At 49.9% G+C, this 19,455-nt stretch overlaps 1 protein-coding gene across 1 annotated transcript in view; it reads left to right on the plus strand.

Annotated features, from left to right (window-relative positions):
* Window positions 1–4,636: 4,636 nt before the first annotated feature.
* LOC128326823 (uncharacterized) overlaps window positions 4,637–19,455 on the plus strand; it is a 41,552-nt gene continuing 26,733 nt past the window's right edge. The window contains exons 1-4 of the mRNA XM_053254477.1: window positions 4,637–4,988; window positions 16,746–16,901; window positions 18,049–18,173; window positions 19,086–19,194. Coding sequence (XP_053110452.1) covers window positions 4,745–4,988; window positions 16,746–16,901; window positions 18,049–18,173; window positions 19,086–19,194 — 634 coding nt within the window. The 5' untranslated portion in view covers window positions 4,637–4,744. The remainder of the gene's footprint in view (window positions 4,989–16,745; window positions 16,902–18,048; window positions 18,174–19,085; window positions 19,195–19,455) is intronic.

Genomic DNA, 19,455 nt, shown 5'->3' on the forward strand with positions numbered 1-19,455 from the left:
TTTTAGTTAGTCCTAATAAAGATGTATTGCCCTGTCATCGTGTTAAATGAAATCCAACATACACCATTCATACACTGGATTAGGATCTGGTCCTGTGTGCCAGTGGGCCTCCCCTGGATTCCTGAATATAGCAGCTTCCTCTTTAAAGGAAACTTCTGCCTTTCACAGCTGTGTGATAAATTTAAAAATATGGCAAATAATATAAAAGCAAATCCTGAATGTTCATATGAGATTTAGCTATGACTGTCTCAGTTCTTACACTTATAACGATTTCATTATAAAAATCCCAGGAGTACCACATCTGACCTGTAGTTTACCAGCATCTGTTCTCATACAATTGAGCTATATCCAGCTTTATTGTATGCACAGTCTGCAAATCAGCTCCATCTCTGTTGGCAAACAAACCTTGTGTGTCGCCTTTTTCTGTTCAACTTGTTCCATCTGCCCCTTTCTTGAACTGCCACCTGTGTCCAAACCCTCACCACAAAACAACTTTGCAACCTTTTTAGAAGCAGAAAGTAGACTGTGGAGTAAACTCGGAGAGTGATCCAGCTGCCAGTATCAATCGTTGACTGGCACGGACTGGCCCAGCACAATGAGCCCTTCAGAGCTCAGGCGCTGCCACAGACGCATGGGCTGGGGGTGAAAGCAGAAGTGCCCGTGACTGGCATGCTCTTTACCAGCTGCCTCTTAATTTGCAGCTACATCTTGATCATGTTTCCATATAAACTTAAGCGATAGAATGTATACATGAGGCTCATGTAATGCAAAAGAGAATATTATTTTGAAGTTAATTGTGTGAGTAATCCTCTTCAGCTTGTAGCTGGACAAATCTGGAAAACTGCAAAAACAACAACAAACCAACCAGCTTTAGGCTGAAGTACTATATAGGCAGATCATATATGGTGGTAGACTCAGTGTTGTCGTCTGCATATTATGGGTTTGCGCAGAGAGGGTGGGCGGGTCTTCCATCCATTGATGAAGGGGCAGGGGGAGAGAGAGAAGAGAGGTCTGTCCAGATGGCCACTGTGGCTTTTGTTGAGCAGTGCTGCTCCCAGGATCTCTTTTGATAGACCTGGTGTGGCATTCCATGTGATGCGTGTAGCCCAGTCAGGCTCACACCTGTACAGCATAGCAGTGTTTCCAGCACTAGATTGCACCAAATGCACATTAAGAATTTTGACTCTCCTCGGGGGCCAGGATGAGTTACAGTTTAAAACAAAACAAAACCCTGCCCATGCTATCTCACTGCCAATGTTTTAAATTTAGCCTTGGCCATTGAAAACCAGCTCAAAGCCATGAGCCCTTGCAATGCTTGGGAATGAGGCCCTGGAATTTGGTGAGTTTCTGTAGGAAATAAACACAAGACTTGTGGTACCTTTTTAAAAAACCAACAGGTCTATTGTGGCATAAGCATGGGGCTGTAGCTCAGGGGCAGACAGAGCTGAGCCCTTGCTTTCCATGCAGAAAGTTGCAGGTTCAATCCCTGGCAGCATCTCCAAGTAGGGCTGGGAAAGACCCTTGTTTAAAACTTTGGAGAGTTGCTGCCAGTCAGAGTAGACAATACTGAACTAGATGGCCCAAGGCCTGACTTGGGAGAAGGCAGGTTTGTGAGCTCTTATGATTCAAAGTTGGGCCCCCAGATGTTCTTGGACTTCAACTCCCATAATCCCCAGGCCCAGTGGCCTTTGGCTGGGGATTATGGAAGTTGAAGTCCAAGAACATCTGGGGGCCCAACGTTGAGAATCCCTGGATTAGAGTACACCACCTCAAATGCACGAAGTGATCACATCTGCCCACTAAGGAAATCTTACACCCACCCACACCCCTAGAAAAACTAAAACGGGCCCAATGGCTGTGTGGCCTGATCAACAGCAGCAGTGAGGATAATACAGAAGGCCTGTAGCTGGAAGCAGGAGAGAACCTTGCTTTTGCTTGAGTCCTAGAGAATAAACTCAAACCGCCTGATAAATTCTAGTTCAGCCATTTCATGTTAGGGGCTCCCTTTGGAGTTGCTTGGCCAGAAGCATGGTGACTTCCAGCTCAGCAATACAGTCTCCTGGGACACTGAAAGGTCCTTTCACTGGTTTTGAGTCCATTTTGATGTCTGATTTGTCTTCATCAAAAATGGCAATACTGAGCACTGACAAATACTGAAGAAGTGGGCCTTCGTGGCTGCTGCTAAGAGTTCTATTTCCATGTATATAACAGATGTATAGAAGTCAGAGGATCTAACCAGAGGTGTGGCTGGAAGAGAGGGGGCCTAGGTTCACCCCTCTCCCCAGCAGTCCCTCAGAGTGAGAGTGATAATGAAAACAGGGAGGGGTGGAGCTGGGGGCCCCAGGGTTCTTTGAACCCATCCGCTCAATCATAGCTACGCCCCTGGATCTAATCACAGGTCTCCTATGTTGCATTTTTGGTTCTAATAGGGCTACTTAGCTGGAAGCCAGTGTGGTGTAGTGGTTAGAGTGCTGGACTAGGACCGGGGAGACCCGAGTTCAAATCCCCATTCAGCCTCATGAGACTTGCTGAGTGGAATCTGGGCCAGTCACTTCTCTCTCAGCCTAGCCTACCTCACAGGGTTGTTGTGAAGAGAAACTTAAGTATGTAGTACACCGCTCTGGGTTCCTTGGAGGAACAGCGGGATATAAAATGTAATAATAAGAACAATAACAACTTGTCTGTATAGGAAGGAATTGGTTGCTCTCTGGGCACCCACCAAAAAGGCCTCTCTTAAAAACCAGTCACTCTAATCCAGGGGTTTTCAGTGTTGTTCTCCACTGGCTATGGTGGGAGCTGTAGTCTAACATCTGAGAAGCCAAAGCTGGGAACCCTGAGCTACAGGAGCCATTCCACACACCCTGAAACAAAACACGGAGGAGAGAACTGTCCAGCATCCTCCTCATAATGCAAAAAGCTGTCATTCTCCAGAGGGGCCACATAACCAGAAAATGATGGGAGTTGTAATCCAACATCTGGGGACCCCGGTTTGTGAACCCTTGCCGTAAGCCCTTTTTGTGTCAAGCGCACACACGCACCCTTACGTGCCTAATAGGCGTTCCTTACAGAAAGAGTTTAGGGCTAGTGCATCCTCATCCCGCCTGGGGAAGCATCTTGGCGACTGAGGACGGCAGCTTCATCAGGCTCCTGTGCTCAGATTAATGCCTGATCTCAGCCTTAGCTTCTGGAATAGGTCAAGAGAGAAGCCCTCTGAAGTCATTAGGCTTCAGATGTCTGTACTCATGTGCATGTTTCTGTGTCAGTGACTGTGTGTGTGTGCACGCGCGTGCGCATTCTAACAGTCAATCTAGGCACAGCCCCCTGCAATGCAGGCTGCAGGTGGAAGGTGATGTCTGTGCTCAACAGCATGTGTGGATAACTGGTGCGTGCACTGTACAGAGATCGTACACCTGTTAAACATAGTGTGTGAACAGGACCTTCTCTCTGAGAGCGCGCAGGGTGCACTTCCCTCACTACTGGATCACCCAGCAATGCTCGTCTACAGAAGCGCTCTTAGCCCTGGACTTCTGGGCCAACGTCCAGGGCCTCCACAGCCCCTGGGGGCCCCCCATCCTCTAGTCTGTCTGGGGTGGTGTGGTCACCTGGCTGAGCATGATGATGCTTAATTTGCAGGGGAGGGGGTGACCTCTAAAGGCCTTGAGGTCCAGGCTCCAAAATTACCTAGGTGCACCTCTGCTCCTCTATAGGTACACGCCTCTTTACCAGACCGCAAGGCACAGTGTGGGACATTTCACACGTTCCTTGAGGCAAGCCAGAGTTGGAGCAGCAGCCGCCCTATGCACTCAGCGAGACCTGGCAGCAAATCGGGCTTCCTGGCGGTGTACCTACCCGACACCCGTGCATCATGTCACATCATGACCACCCCTTTCAGGCATCCACACAACGGATCTTAAAGCGGCAAGCTGACTTTGGGGGCAACAAGTCCCTATCTACACCCAGCACAGTACTTCCAGTGACTGCTGCTGGTGTCTATCTTCTGTTTCTTTTTAGATTGTGAGCCCTTTGGGGACAGGGAGCCATCTTATTTGTTTTATTTCTTTGTGTAAACCGCCCTGAGCCATTTTTGGAAGGGTGGTATAGAAATTGAATAATAACAACAACACCTGTCTGACTGCAAATAAATAATAATAGTTATTATTAACTATTAGCATAGCAATACTAGGGGATAGCAGAATAGAAGAAAAAGAAATAGAGAAAATAACAAAATACAAAGATCTACAAATTGAAAGGCTGTGGCAGAAGAAGACCAAAATAACCCCAGTGGTAATTGGCGCCCTGGGTGCAGTTCCAAAAGACCTTGAAGAGCACCTCAACACCATCGGGGCCACAGAAATCACCATCAGCCAATTACAAAAAGCAGCTTTACTGGGAATAGCCTATATTTTGCGACCATATCTATAATAACCAACAGTACTGATGATAAAATCCAGCCATCCCAGGTCCTTGGGAAGGACTCGATGTCTGGATAAAACAAACCAGTCAATAGCACCTGTCTGACTCTGTAAACAAGGAATAATAATAGTAATCTGAACTCCGCAGCGGAGCGTCGCTTACTGCGAGTCAAGCCGCAACAGGCCCGCAGCAGCCTTCGGTGCGCGCTTACAGGGAGGGAGGGAGGCGGGCCGCTCCTGGAAAGGGCGCAACTTGGGAGCTCCCGGGTGCTGGCCCTGAGGAGCGGGGTCTCTCTCCGCCGTCGCCCGTGGGAGGCAGGCAGGCAGGGCGCATGCTCGGCGCGCTCCTCTTTAGAGCCCCCTTCCCAGCAGGGCCCAGCCCCCTTGCACGTGCTTTCCTCGCCCGGGAGGCGGAGGAGGCGACCCGTGGAGCGAGCAAAGCCCTTCAGCGGCAGCATCGCCCGGGCGCCTCGCCGCCTCCCCCTCCTCCCCAAGCACCGGCTGCCGCTGCTGCCGCTGCCATGTCGCTGGAGACGGATCCCTCCCGCCGGCGGAGACACACACAGGACACCCTCGGTGAGCAGCGCCCGGGAAGGGCGCATCCCTCCTCTCGCGCGGAGGTGGGTGGGGGGCCCCCCTCTCCTCGGACGCCCGGCAGCGGAGCATCCCTCTTCCCTGGCGGGGTCCCTCCGCCGCTTCCTCGCCCTTCTGGCCGGTGCTGCGCACGTTCTCTTGGCCTCTCCCCGCGGAGGTGCTTCGCGCTGGATCTGCGCTATCCGCGCGCGCACCCGCGTTTGCGCCTCGGATGGCGGCGGCGGCGGCAGCAGGCGTGTGTGTCACATGTGAACAGGGCGCTGCTCCGTCCTTCGGCGCTTCCCCCGCATCCCAGCTCGAATGAACGGGCGGGCGGGCTCCTTCCCCCCGCAAGCGAAGCACGTCGTTGGCGAAGCAGCCTCGCCTCGCCTCGCCCCCAGGCTGGGAGTCAGTCCGTGGCGCACCTGCTTTCGCTTTGCTGGGGGCCTGGCCGGGCTGCTGCTGCTGCTGCTGCTGCTCTCGCGGGGGGCGGGGGAGAGCAGCTCTCTTTCTGGCCCTGCGCCGATTTAAAGGGCCCCGAAAAGCGGCTGCCTCCCCCGGGCAAAGGCTGGAGGTAAGCAAAGCGTGTGCGGGCGGGCAGATGACCCGCGTCTTCCAATCACGCCCCTGCAGTCCGTCTCTGGATCTGGCTGGGAAACTTCTTGACAAGGCAACAGGCGCTGGATTGGCGTCCTGGACTTGCTCTGCTGCTGTGGCCCCCCATGCCCCCCCCCAGTTCTTTTTCTACCCCTTGGTGTCTGTTCTTGACACAAAAAGGGCGAGGGGGTTCTCAAAGTTGGGTCTCCACATGTTGGACTACAGCTCCCGTCAGTCCCTACCACAGTGGCCAAAGGCTCTTTGGCTGGGGATGATAGGAGTTGTAGTCCAACAGCACATTTGAGACGGAGGTGACTTGGCCTACCTCTGATGGGGACCCAGGGAGCTTGACATAAACTTCGCACTGGATAGATGAATGAGAGAGTTCTGTAAAGGATACTTTAACCTGATTTACAGGAGAGGGGGAAATCCTCTCCTGAAGTAGGGGCAAGAAACTGATTTTCCGTGCTGATTTCTACTAACTCTGGTAGCTGTGGATGATGGGAATTGTAGTCCAATAGCTGGAGAGACCCTTGGGATGGGTGGGTGGAGTGACGCCTACTCGGTTGGACAGGGAAACTGATTGAAGATGCTTTAATGGGAATTCTTTAGAATAAACAAGGATTGCAAAGCATGGTGAAAACTATCCTACAGTGCACCTATACACTGATGGGATCTGAGCTGTTGGTGACTGACCAGGAGAGGGATCTTGGGGTCATGGTGGACAGATCGTTGAAAGTGTCGACTAAATTGTGCGGCAGCTTTGAAAAAGGCCAATTCCATGCTAGGGATCATTAGGAAAGTGATTGGAAATAAAACGGCTAATATTATAATGCCCTTATACAAAACTATGGTGGGGCCACACCTGGAGTACTGCGTACAATTCTGGTCACCACATCTAAAAAAGGACATTATAGAACTGGAGAAGGTACAGAAGAGGGCAACCAAGATGACCAGGGGCCTAGAGCACCTTTCTTATGAGGCAAAGCTACAACACCTGGGTCTTTCTAGTTTAGAAAAAAAGACGACTGCGGGCAGACATGACAGAGGTCTATAAACTCATGCATGGTGTGGAGAAAGTGGATAGAGAGAAATTCTTCTCCCTCTCACATTACACTAGAACCAGGGGTCATCCCATGAAATTGATTGCCAGGAAATCTAGGACCAACAAACAGAAGTACTTTTTCACACAACGCATAATCTACTTGTGGAATTCTCTGCCACAGGATGTGGTGACACCCAACAACCTGGATGGCTTTCAGAGGGGTTTGGATAACTTTATGGAGAAGAGGTCTATCAAAGGCTACTAGTCGGAGGGCTACAGGCCACCTCCAGCCTCCAAGGCAGGATGCCTCCGAGTACCAGTTGCAGGGGAGTAACAGCATGCCTTCAACTCCTGCCTGTAGCTTCCAGTGGCATCTGGTGGGCCACTGTGTGAAACAGGCTGCTGGACTAGATGGGCCTCCTTGGGCCTGATCCAGAAGGGCTGTTCTTATGTTCTTACAGCACTGATACAATGGTAGATTAGATTACTTTATTACCATCGTTGTCCAGAACCAACAAGCCGATAGCAATCAACAACACAATTTGAGAAATTAAGACAGAAATATATATACCTTCTAACTCTATATACTATGTACTAATCATAAAATCATCAAAAGAGAACTGGTCTTGTGGCAAGCATAACTTGTCCCCTTAGCTAAGCAGGGTCCGCCCTGGTTGCATATGAGTGGGATACTTGGTGTGTGAGCACTGTAAGATATCCCCCCCCCCCTTAGGAGATGGAGCAGCTCTGGGAAGAGCAGAAGGTTCCAAGTCCCCTCCCTGGCAGCATCTCCAAGATAGGGCTGAGAGAGACTCCTCCCTGTAACCTTGGAGAAGCCGCTGCCAGTCTGTGAAGACAATACTGAGTTAGATGGACCAAGAGTCTGACTCAGTATGTGGCAGCTTCCTATGTTCCTTCCTAATTATTTAATCTAAGTAGAAATGCTATCATCCTTAAAAAAATTAGTTATGGTTAATGTCTTAATCAACTCTTGCCTGACCTTGCAGGCTGCAGCACAGAATTTAGCCACACTATATGTGTGGAATTTAGCCACACTATAGGCTTCTGTATCCTTGGTGTTGGATGTGCCGCATCCCACGTCTAGGGAAAGGCTGGCGTTCCCTAGGGACCCCATCAGACTCCTGGTGCCCGAAGGACTCGCCCAGGGCAGGGCTCCCTGTAACCGGGATTCCCAGAAGTTGTTGACCACAACTCCCATCATCCCCAGCTGCACTTACCTTTGTCTGGGGATGATGGAAGTCGTATATGACAACCTCTGGGAATCCCGGTTACAGGGAACACTGGCCCATGTTGTTGGGCTACAACTCCCATCATCCCCTGTTGCTGCAGCTGGGAATTATGGGATTTGTAGTACTACACTGCTGGAAAACGTCGTGGGCCACCCCTGGACTAGGTATTTGGGGTTTTTCCAGTCAGGTGTGCAGCTGTCATTGCTAGATAAGGCAGGCATTATCTTGATAGCCTAGCTTCTCAGACAACAGAATCTAAACCACGCTATTGTCTCTTTCCCCCAAAGAACTTTCGGCTGTGCCACCAGTCTCAGGGCCACTGTGGATGAAGGTCATCTTGTCCTGTGGCCTCCTGCACGTCCCTCTGCCCCAGGCACGCCCTTGCTTCACGCGGGAGAATAACGCGGCAGTCCCTCGCCATTGTGTCTGCATTCTGGGAGGTGGCCCTTCTTGGGACAGAAGGAGGCTGCTTCCTCCCAGGGCAGACCCCTGGCCCATTGAGCTCAGGGCTTCCAGCCTGTGGGACTCCAGATGTTGCTGAGCTACAGTGGCTGGGGGTGATGGAAGTTGTAGTTCGGCCACATCTGGAGGGCCACAGGTTGGGGACCCCTGATCTCGCCCACTCTTTTCTGCACTGACTGGCAGCATCTTTACAGAGCTTTCGTTTCCTGGTCCTACTTGAAGATGCTGCCAGGGCCCAATCCTGAGACCTTCTGCGTGCAAAGCAGGGGCTCTGCCCCTGAGCTACAGCTCCCTCCCCCCATCCACCCCCACCTCAATCCCGCCCCCCCGTGGCTATAAATGCTGTAGCATTTACTATGTGCTCTAAATGCACATTGTGAGCGGTGGTCCCTCTAATTTTTTCCATCTCTTTGCAGAATGAGTTTTGTCCGGGGCGGCAGTATCAAGGCACTGTGTGTGCACCATGTGCATTCAGAGTGGGGCTTTCCTAATTCAAGCTGAGCGGGATCTAAAATGAACTGAGTGGACATAATAAAACTTGTGAGTGTGTGCATGTGCGCACGCCTTAGAGGGGACCGTGATAGTGAGGTTGCACAAGCCTTGGTATTTGCTGGCTGAGACACGTGACCTGACAACCCTGCAGAAATGCTTATTATTGTGTGTTGAAAGAGCTTCGTAGATGTTCTTGGTAATCCCCAGACTGCATTAATTCTGCTCAGTCAAGTTTTTGAGCTTTTTGCTCAGTCAAGCTTTGCGAGTTGTGTGATAGATTTTTGCTGCTGCTGGACTTCATCTTCTTCTTGTTTGCTTTTTATTATTTTTAATGTTTGGTCTTTTTTGTACATCACTTTGACATTATTGTATGAAAGGCAGTATATAAATCTAGAGCTAGATAATCCAGTTACAACAAGCCTGTAAGGTAGGCTAGTTGGGAAAGGGGTGGGGTCTGAAAGAGTGGCTTGCCTCAGTCCCCTGGTGAGTTGAGGCTTCAGTTGGGGATATTTTAACTGGCAACTCTGCTGTGGCCACCTAAGTGCACGAGCCATGCCTCCCTGGGCTCAAGCCTGGGCTCAAGTCTCCCCCACTCCTGGCCAGCTTCCCACGGTGGCCACTCCTGCCCTCAGCTGAGATGCCTTCTCTCCAGGTGCTAAAGGCTCAAGCCCGAGAACATAGGAATCGGACCCGGAGTCCATCTAGCTCAGTATACACTGACTGGCAGCGGCTCTCCAAGGTTTCAGGCAAGAGTCTCTCCCGGGCCTCCCTGGAGATGCTGCCAGGGAGTGAACCGGGGACTTTTTTCTGAATGCAGAGCAGAGGCTCTCCCACTGAGCTGCAGGCCCTGCTGCTGAGGGAGGTGAGAGATCCTACCGTGTCTTGGAGAAGGATATGAAGCCGCTTGTGATTTTCTGGGGCTGAACCCTGGAGGAGCCTTCAAATGTGAGTCCTTGGGTGCTGCTGGCAAATCCAATAGGCAAAGGCCTTTTCCTTTCTCAGCTTTTTAATTCTTTACTGAACTGTTTTAAAATGAGCTGCATTATAGGAACATAGGAAGCTGCCGTATACTGAGTCAGACCCTTGGTCTATCTAGTTCAGAATTGTCTACACAGACTGGCAGCGGCTTCTCCAAGGTTGCAGGCAGGAATCTTGTCTCTCAGCCCTATCTTGGAGATGCTGCCAGGGAGGGAACTTCAGATGCTCTTCCCAGAGCAGCTCCATCCCTTAAGGGGAATATCTGACAGTGCTCACACTTCTAGTCTCCCTTTCATATGCAACCAGGGTGGACCCTGCTTAGCTAAAGGGACAAGTCATGCTTGCTACCACCAGACCAGCTCTCCTCTCCTTAAGGCTCTTAATTATCTTAAGGTTGGCTTTAGATTGTAAGTTGTTTTAGCTAGTAGTACTCAGCGGAACCTTTACATTGAAAGGCAATCTTGGTTCTTAAGCAGGAAACCAGCTATCTGCCACCTGAGCCCACGCTGGACCCAAAGAAACCTGGGCAACTTGTGTGGGGAAGTGCCCCCATGAGAAGTAGTTTGGCCCCCTCCATTAATTTTTCAGAGATCTAATATGTGGGGCACAGCTTGCCCACCCATAAATGCACTGTTGCTCCTTCTCTCCCCCCTCCCTGCCAGCTTTTTCTGGTGCTGCCACTGAAAGAGCCCAAAGAATAAATCTGATGACCCGCATTGGAACATGCCCCATTCATTCGTTTCAGGGCTCACATGAGCAGCACCGAAGCAATCCATTACAGCGTCGTGGTTCTGCCAGTTAGACCAAGACGTTTCGAAGATCTGCTGTTCAGATGGGCTGAAGCTTGCTGCCTTCCTCCATCAAAGCAAAGCTAGAAGGGGGGAAATCCTGCCTTTTTATGGGAGCTGAAGGACCTGGAAGGGGGCCAATGGGTTAGCTCCCTGCCCTGGTGGTCAAGGAAGTTTATAGAGTTCATGCCAGCATAGTGTAGTAGATAGAGTGTGGGGACTAGGGCCGGGGACACACAAGTTCAAATCCCTATTCAGCCATGAACCTCAATGGGCGATGCTGGGCCAGTCACTTATCTCTCAGTCTAACCTACCTCACAGGGTTGTTGTGAGGATACATGTAACCATGTACACTGCTTTGGGCTCTTTGGAGGAAGAGTGAGAGATAAATGTGTGTGTGAGAGAGAGAGATCAAGGTAAGAGTAGCTAAACCTGGCTGATCAGTGGGTATTATTTTATTTATTTAGTACATTTATATACTGCCCCATACAAAAAAGTCTCTGGGCGGTTCACAATATAAAACCAATTAAAACACCAACACAATCAAAACAATTTAAAATGCAATAAAAACTCTAAAACCAAAGCTTTAAAAGTATAAACCGAAAGCCTGACTAAGAAGGAGGTCCTTCTTAAAAATATTCAGAGAAGGGGAGGAACTCATTTCATTAGGAAGCATGTTCCAGAGTCCCGGGGCAACTCTAGAAAAGGCCTGTTTTCAAGTCGCCACCAACTGAGCCGGTGGCAACCACAACCGGACCTCCTCAGATGACCTTAACAGGCGGTGAGATTGATGAAAAAGAAGGCGCTCTCTTAAACACCTCAGACCCCAAACGTTTAGGCCTTAATCGATAATAACCAGCACTTTGTATTTCGCTCGGAAACTTATTGGCAGCCAGTGTAATTCTTTTAAAATAGGTGTAATATGATCTCTTTGGGCAACCTTGAAGACCAACTTGGCTACTCCATTCTGTACTAACTGCAGTTTTCAAACTACATACAAAGGCAGCTCAATGTAGAGCGTATTGCAGTAGTCAAGTCTGGATGTTACCAGCATATGCACCACTGTTTTAAGGCTGTTTATTTCCAGAAATGGACGTATCTGGTGAATCTGCTAAAGCTGATAAAAAGCACTCCTGTCCACTGCCTCAACCTGAGATATTAGGGAGAAGTTTGGGTCCAGAAGTACTCCCAGACTACGTACCTGCTCTTTCCAGGGGAGTGCAACCCCATCCAGAACCGGCAGATCTAAACCACTTCCTAAGTCCTGACCTCCCACAATGAGTAGCTCCATCTTGCTTGGATTCAGCCTCAGTTTGTTCTCCCTCATCCAGCCCATTACCGCCTCCAGGCAGGCATTTAGGGAAGTTAGGCCATTTCCTGATGAAGGTGACATGAAGAGACAGATTTGGGTGTCATCAGCATACTGATAACACCCTGCACCAAATCCCATGATGATCTCTCCCAGCAGTTTCATGTAGATGCTAAAAAGTATACCATCTGGGATGTTGTTTGATTTTTTTATACTGTTAAGCAAAATAACTCCACCATATTAATTTCACCTTGCTGTAAATCAAACGTTTGTCATGTAACCAAGTAGAAATGGAAAAATTTCAATGCAAAAATAAAGTGTGGGGGAAATTTCCACCCCACATCTCTGGATACCAGCAGCCTCCGGAGAGGGCACTTAGTGCTGGGATAGGGACAGCTGTTCTCCCCCTGCAAAATATAAAGAGAATCACCACTTTGGAAGGTGCCCCTCTGCCCATTTAGCAGGGGAAATTTAGTGCCTTCCATGGCAGCCCTCAAAGCACAAGAAGACAGATCCCTGCCCTGAGGGGCTTGCAATCCAGAAACCAACCCAAGGAAGGAAAATAGAGGCAAGGGTGAGCAAGGCAAGCAGACGCCACTTTCCTACTTGCGTCATTTCAGTTGCATGTTTCTGGCTTGGAAGCAGTGTTCCCTCTAAGGCGTGTGCATGTGCACATGGTTTTTTGATGTCTGCTCAGTTCATTTTAGATCCTGCTCAGGTTGAATCAGGAAGGCCCCATTCTGAATTCATGTGTGTGCACACACTGCCTTGATACTCCTGCCCAGAACAAAACTCATTCCGCCCACAGATGAAAAGAAATTAGAGAGACGCTGCGTGGAAGGCGCTTCATGTTGGCAGAGGGCACAAACCGGCTTGTCTCAACTGCTGTGCGAGCATCTTTGGCTGTGTTCATGTGCCCTGGGAAACCGCAATGGACCAAGCCCCCCTCAGCGAGCCTAGGATGTGTCCAGCGCATACGCGTCGTGCAAGAAACATCCGTGGGTCTGTCCTGCTTGCTTTTGGGGAGCCGTCCAGGGGAGTGCTGTGTACCTAGCAGGTCTGTGACAGATTCCACAGGGAGCTATGCTGGCGACAAGCAGGTGCCACCCTGCGGAGCTCCCTTGGACACAACTAGCCTGTACTTTTCCCGGGGGCGAATCCCACGAGCCAGGTTTGATGGTGCTAATCACCCAAAGCAAAAGAGCAGCCGGGCTGGCTGGCGTTTCTCTTCCCCTCCACCCGGCCAGAATTCCTTCCGTGTGTTCGCCTTTGGTGGGCCAGAGCCCCCCCCCTGCTCCCCCCCCCCGTCTTCTTCTGGTAAGGAAATGGTCTTGGGAGTGGGTGGGTTCTGTACACACAGATGCAGAGAAAAGAAGTTTGGCACCGTTTGCTTGAAATGTCAAAAGAACACAGGAGACAAACGACAAGGCAAAGCCATTCAAGAGCCAGTTGGAGTGGGTGTGACCCCACTTTTCAATGCAAAGGAGAGAGCACAAGTGGCTGCTCGAGGGAACCGACTGCTTTCTGTAGTGAGAAAGCAACTCGGGTGCCCTCTGCCTCTGGGTTTGACAGGAAGGGGCAGGCCTTGGCTTTTCGCAGTCTTCTAGTCTTGTGCTAGAGCCCCCGTGGTCCCCTGATGTGCATCTTTTAAGTTTAAGAATATCCAAGTTACCCCTGCTACCTTGGCAAAGAGGTACCTGTTAGCATGGTGATTCTCTTTTATTTAGCAGGGGGAGAGCAACTGGCCCTATCCACCCCCAGCACAGGACCTCCAGTGACTGCTGCTGGTGTCTGTCTGATGTTTCGTTTTAGACTGTGAGCCCTTTGGGGACAGGGAGCCATCTTATTTCTTTATTATTTCTGTGTAAACCACCCTGAACCATTTTTGGAAGGGCAGTATAGAAACTGAATGAATGAATGAATGAATGAATAAATAAATAAATAAATATGCAAACGTGGAATTTTCATAACTAGGTTAGAGGTGCGTTGTCAAGCGATCCTGAGTACGTATGTTCTTGCTTAAGAGTCGAGCCAGGCATGGCCTGGGGGAGCCAGAGTCAGTATTTCCTCCAGTTGTGTGCAGGGCTTCTTACCTGGTAGACCCACACTGCAAAAGGATCAGGGAGGTGGGACATGACAGTAGTGTGGGTTGTTCTAGCCATTTCTCTTAAGTTTCAGATGGCCCATGTGCAGAGGTACGAGCACCACTCGTAAAGTGGGAGTGTTGCTCGGAGCACCCCACTCCCATCACCCCTTGCCACAATGGCCCACCAAGCTTTTGCCAGAATTCCAGGAGGCACATGGAAGCTCACCCAAAGTGGATGCCTGGGTCACGACCCGCCCTCGCTTCTGTCCCCCTGCTCTGCACCATCTAACATGCTGCTAAAGTGGTTTCACTCCAAGGCTTCAGGCTCTGCTGCTTCTGTTGGAGACATCCTTGCTCAAGTCTGGTGACTTTAGGTCAGCAACCGATGAGGAGAGTGACATGCGTCCCTGCTGGTTATGGGTGCTGCTTTTTTAATTGAGTTGGGTTCATCTTTATATTCGGTTGTGCGGAGGCTGACCTCATTGGCCTATGTATTTGGGGTGTGTGGAGGAACAGCTCTCTTATTCCCAACCTGTTTTCCACTGCCACCAAGTAAACTTTTTTTGAATGGCTGAGTCCACTGCAACAGCCCTTCAAAAATTACCAAAACTCTAGTAGTTTGGATAGGCTTATAGGATGGAGTGGAGACAGATCAACAAGCTTCTGATTTTTATTTATTTATTTATTTGATTTTTATACTGCCCTTCCAAAATGGCTCAATTAAAACAAAACCCATTAAAATCAGTTAACAATTAAAGCAAAAATTATAAAACAATTAACAATTAAAACATCATAAAACAGTAATTAAACAATCACAACAATTAAAAAAAACCCTGAAAAACAGGTTACAACATTAAAACCAATTACAACTATATAAAAACCCTGGAAGGCCAGGCCAAACAGCCTGCTTTTTCAGCCATCAAAAAATTGTTCAGTTAAAGCATTGCTTTTGCAGCAACAAACAAACAAAACCAATTTCAAAACAGCTATCAACAGAGCTGGTCAGGTGAAAAAGAAAAACTGGGGAAATGCAATCCCTCGCTGGCTCTATACTGGTCCCTACTCTTGAGTCCTCTGTGCTTTCTTCTTGGCTTCTGCCTGGCAGGGTAATCTCTTCTTCTCATGTACAGCCCAGATCTGGGGCTCGGTCCCGCCTGACTCTTCCTTTTCTTCTAGTGTGATTCAGCTCAGCTTCTCTTCTTGCTGGCTGCTCACTCTCTGCACTCCTGGACTCACTCTAGCAGACCTCCAGATGCTCTTCTTTCTTCTGCAGCCTCCAGCTCTGACTTGCTCCAGCAGAACAGGCCTGACTCTCTGACCACGACTCTCCCTATATATACAGCTACTCTGGCCCAACAGTTTTCTAAGCCATCCAATTAGAACAAACAACAATTCCCTCCATTCCTTGAAATCTCCTTTCCTTCCAGAAATCGACTGTCAAAATGCTAAACCAAAAGTGAGAATGTAGAAAACCAAGAATGAACTTTTGACTCTGCCATCCTTCACCATGCACAGGGATTTGCAAGCACAGAAAAATCCTATTTACAATACTGCAGAGTTTTTGTGAATCCTCTCTAATAAAACGCTTGGTGTCCGTCCGTGGACGGACACCAAGCGTGTGTCCGTGCCTCCCTGCCCTGTTCTGCGCCTGCGCGAAGCGCAGGCGCAGAACAGGGCAAAGGAGACATGAGGGCCGGCACCCGGTGGCCATCTTGGGCGGCCAGAAGCGGCCACCCCGAAGAAGCCGGGAATGCGGGGAAGGAGGAGTCTGCCCGGCTGCCGCCACCGCCCACTCTCCCGCCCTCCCAGCTGCCCAAATACTCCTTCCCCGCTCCCCCCCGCAAATGATTAAGAGCCAAAACGGCCCAGAAGAATGCCTCCGCGGCCGCCGCCATGGCCGCCAACCGCCCTCCCAGCTGGCCGAGACTTCCTTACCCAAAGCAGCCCGCGACAGTCGGGCGATCAAAAATCCATTTTTTGTGAAGAAGAGAGGAGCTCCCGAACAGAGCTCCTCTCTGTGCTAAGCCAATGCCCAAACTGCTGCTATGGACGCAAAGGACGCCTATTGCGTCCTTTGCGTCCATAGCAGCAGTTTGGGCATTGGCTTAGCACAGAGAGGAGCTCTGTTCGGGAGCTCCTCTCTTCTTCGCAAAAAATGGATTTTTGATCGCCCGACTGTCGCGGGCTGCTTTGGGTAAGGAAGTCTCGGTCAGCTGGGAGGGCGTGGGGGGGGAGGCCAGAGGAAGTGGGGCGGGGGGGTGGAAACTCTCCCCTACTAGCGCCCGTTATCACAACGGGCCTGAAAACACTAGTATAATATAACACAATTCATTTATCAGGGCTTATTTACAAGAAGAGGTTTTGGAATATTAATACACTATGCAATTGATTGATGAAGTGCCGTCAAGTCAGTGTCTACTCTTAGTAACCACATACATAGATTCTCTCCAGGATAGTCTGTCTTCAACTTGGCCTTGAAGGTCTCTCAGTGGTGCATTCGTTGCTGTCGTCATCGAGTCCATCCACCTTGCTTCTGGTCATCCTCTTTTTTCCTTTCCTTCAACTTTTCCCAGCATGATGGATTTCTCAAGGGAGTTGGGTCTTTGCTTAATGTATCCAAAGTATGATAGTTTGAGGTGATGGGGTATCCAAAATACGTTGCAGAGGGTGAATGAACCCTGGATGGGAGGGGATGGCGAAGGTCTTCTCCTGCTTTTTCAGCCACTGATTGATTGATTGGTCTTTCTTTCCAGATTTTCCCAGGGAACTGGAGCACAAGTCCGACCCACACAGGAGAGCATCTTGCTGTGACAGGCACTGTGCTGCCATTAACAATGTCCATGGCGACCTGGGGGACTTGCATTCAGAGTCCCATCAGCATGGCATCATCACTCCTAGGATAGTTCCAGGTAAGGGGGCGGGGGCGTGAGAGGCTCTGGCATTTGGGCTGGGATGGAAGGGAGAGAACTTTGCCTTGCTCCTGGCTAAAGGAGAGGGGAAGCAGAAGCAGTAGGTAGAGGAGGATGTGCATAATTGCATGATCCCAGTCTATTCCATGTCCTTCCATGAATTTTCAGTTCTTTAAAATAAAATAAAAAAGAGATCCGCAGACCATTTTCTATGCAGTTGCTCAAGGAAAAAGTAAGCCGGCTTCCCAGTATTCCGTTCCCTGAATTCCAAAGCACAGGGAAGGCAGGCAAAGGTAGTCGGTAATCTGGTGGGAGGAGAGCTGGTCTTATGGTAGCCAGCATGACTTGTCCCCTTAGCCAAGCAGGGCCTGCCCTGGTTGCATTTGAATGGGAGACTAGATGCGTGATGAGCATGGTAAGAGATTCCCCTTGGGTGATGGAGCTGCTCTGGGAAGAGCATCTAGGTTCCAAGTTCCCTCCCTGGCGGCATCTCCAAGAATGGGCTGAGAGAGACTCCTGCCTGCAACCTTGGAGAAGCCGCTGCCAGTCTGTGAAGACAATACTGAGCTAGATGGACCAAGGGTCTGACTCAGCATATGGCAGCTTCATCTGTCCTTTGTAACTTGCACTTGAATATCACTGAATTGAAAATCTAAAACCTGTGGAGTGCTTGTATATTTGTGGGGCTTCCCCAACATGCATTCCCAGATGTTGTTGGACTCCCAAGGCCATTGTGCCAGGGGGTGATGAGAGTTGTAGTCCAACCACGTCTGGAGGCCCATGTTGGGGGAACCCTGCTGTAAGGTTTGGAGGGCTATTACACTTCAAGTGGGTTTTATTTGCCCGAAGCCCATTGGGCTAGATCAGGGCTGCTCAACTTCGGCCTTCCAGTGGTTTGGGGGTACAACTGCCACCATTCCCATCCACTGTAGGATTATGGGAGTTATGGGTTATGAGAGCTGGAGTCAAGCATCTGCAGAGGGCTTGAAGTTGTACAGCCCTGGGCTAGGGCTTCGGCTGGAGCAAAGGAACTGCCCCGGGAGCCTGAAGGGCCAGGATTTGACCGCCCCACTGCTTGGAGTGCCAGCTGTGTCTCGGGCCCCTTCCTAATCAATCCCTGCCCTGGTGCCTTGTTCTCCCCTTCTAGTGCTTTCAAACCCCTCCTGCTGCTGCCATCCCTCCGAGGAAGTTCAGCCCTGTGACGGCTGCCTGAAAACCACCCTCACTGCTGAGAACGAGGTGGAAGCCCATAAGCTTTCCAATAACTACAAGGTTTGTTCTCTTGTGGGGGTGGCAGTGGGAGTCCCTGAGCTCTGTGTGCGGCAGAGAGGAAGGTGGCCAGGTGGAGGAGTCGGCCATCTTCCCTGGTTTGAGTGTTGATGGAAGGCCTGTTCAGACAGTAGCCCGATTCAGAGGTCTGGACACTCGTACACGTGTTTGTGTGAATGACTGTATACCTGTGTTCATCTTAAAAGGGAACCTGGATACAGGCCTCCTCAAGTGCTTGGTACGGCTAGGAAGTGTATTTCTGTACCTGCCTTCAGCATAACATGTGAATGACTTCATGTTTTTGTGTGAATGACTGTACCTGTGCTCATTTTGAATTTCAGCAGGGGAACGGGCCCCCTGAAATACAGGATACAATATAAGAAGTGTATGGGTGTACTCAGGTTCGGCATCAAGTGTGAATAACTGTATGTGTGTACACCAAACGTACGTACATGCATTCAACATAATTTGGGGGTGGGTGGTTTTTACTGGTGCTGCTCTTAGTTGTTCTCGGAGTCTTCTCACCGGTAGGCCGTGTACTAAAGGGAGGCGCTGAAACTGTTGATGCAACCACTTCCAGAATGAAGGATGCCAAGTATCCTCCGTGCCAGCCTTGCAGTTCCTGGAGGGGTTCGGGTGTTGAGATTAAAACTGTTGAGTATCAAGTAGAATTGTTCTGGGCGCACACATTCTCATTGGGCAAGAACTTCAAGTGTTCAGTGTTCATAACTTCCTTTTGATTGATGATGTCTTGGGTCCCTATGCTCTTCAAAAATATAATACACCACTTGAAAACATAGCGCACTGCTTGAAGCAAAGCTCCTGTCTGTGCTCTGAGATCCCCAAACCTTGGTGGGTTCATTTGGTGGTGCATGAAAACCCTCAATACACATTTTGCTGTGCTTTTTCTTGCAGTTTGGCTTTAAGAAATGGAAGAGTCATGTGACAGCCAGGCCGTGGGAAGACCGCTCCGAAATTGTGAAGGAGCTCTACTCGGACTTGAACATCATCAAAAGGTCTTCAGGTAAAAACCAGTTCTAGGAAGGCAGCCTGTTTGAGAGCATTAAGTTCAGGCCAAACTTGTCTTGGTCCTTTGATTCTCTGGTCTCCTGGTGAGAGCCAGAAGGATCCCCTGGAGGAGTTTTGGACACCAGGGCTCTGTGGTGTCCAGTTTGCACTGGTGTAGCTGTGCGGTGTGAATCCATGCATGAATTGGCTGAAGTGAGCATAGGAACATAGGAAGCTGCCATATACTGAGTCAGACCATTGGTTTATCTAGCTCAGT

The sequence above is a fragment of the Hemicordylus capensis genome, chromosome 5 (assembly GCF_027244095.1).
Source record: "Hemicordylus capensis ecotype Gifberg chromosome 5, rHemCap1.1.pri, whole genome shotgun sequence".
NCBI classification, from domain to species: Eukaryota; Metazoa; Chordata; class Lepidosauria; order Squamata; family Cordylidae; genus Hemicordylus; species Hemicordylus capensis.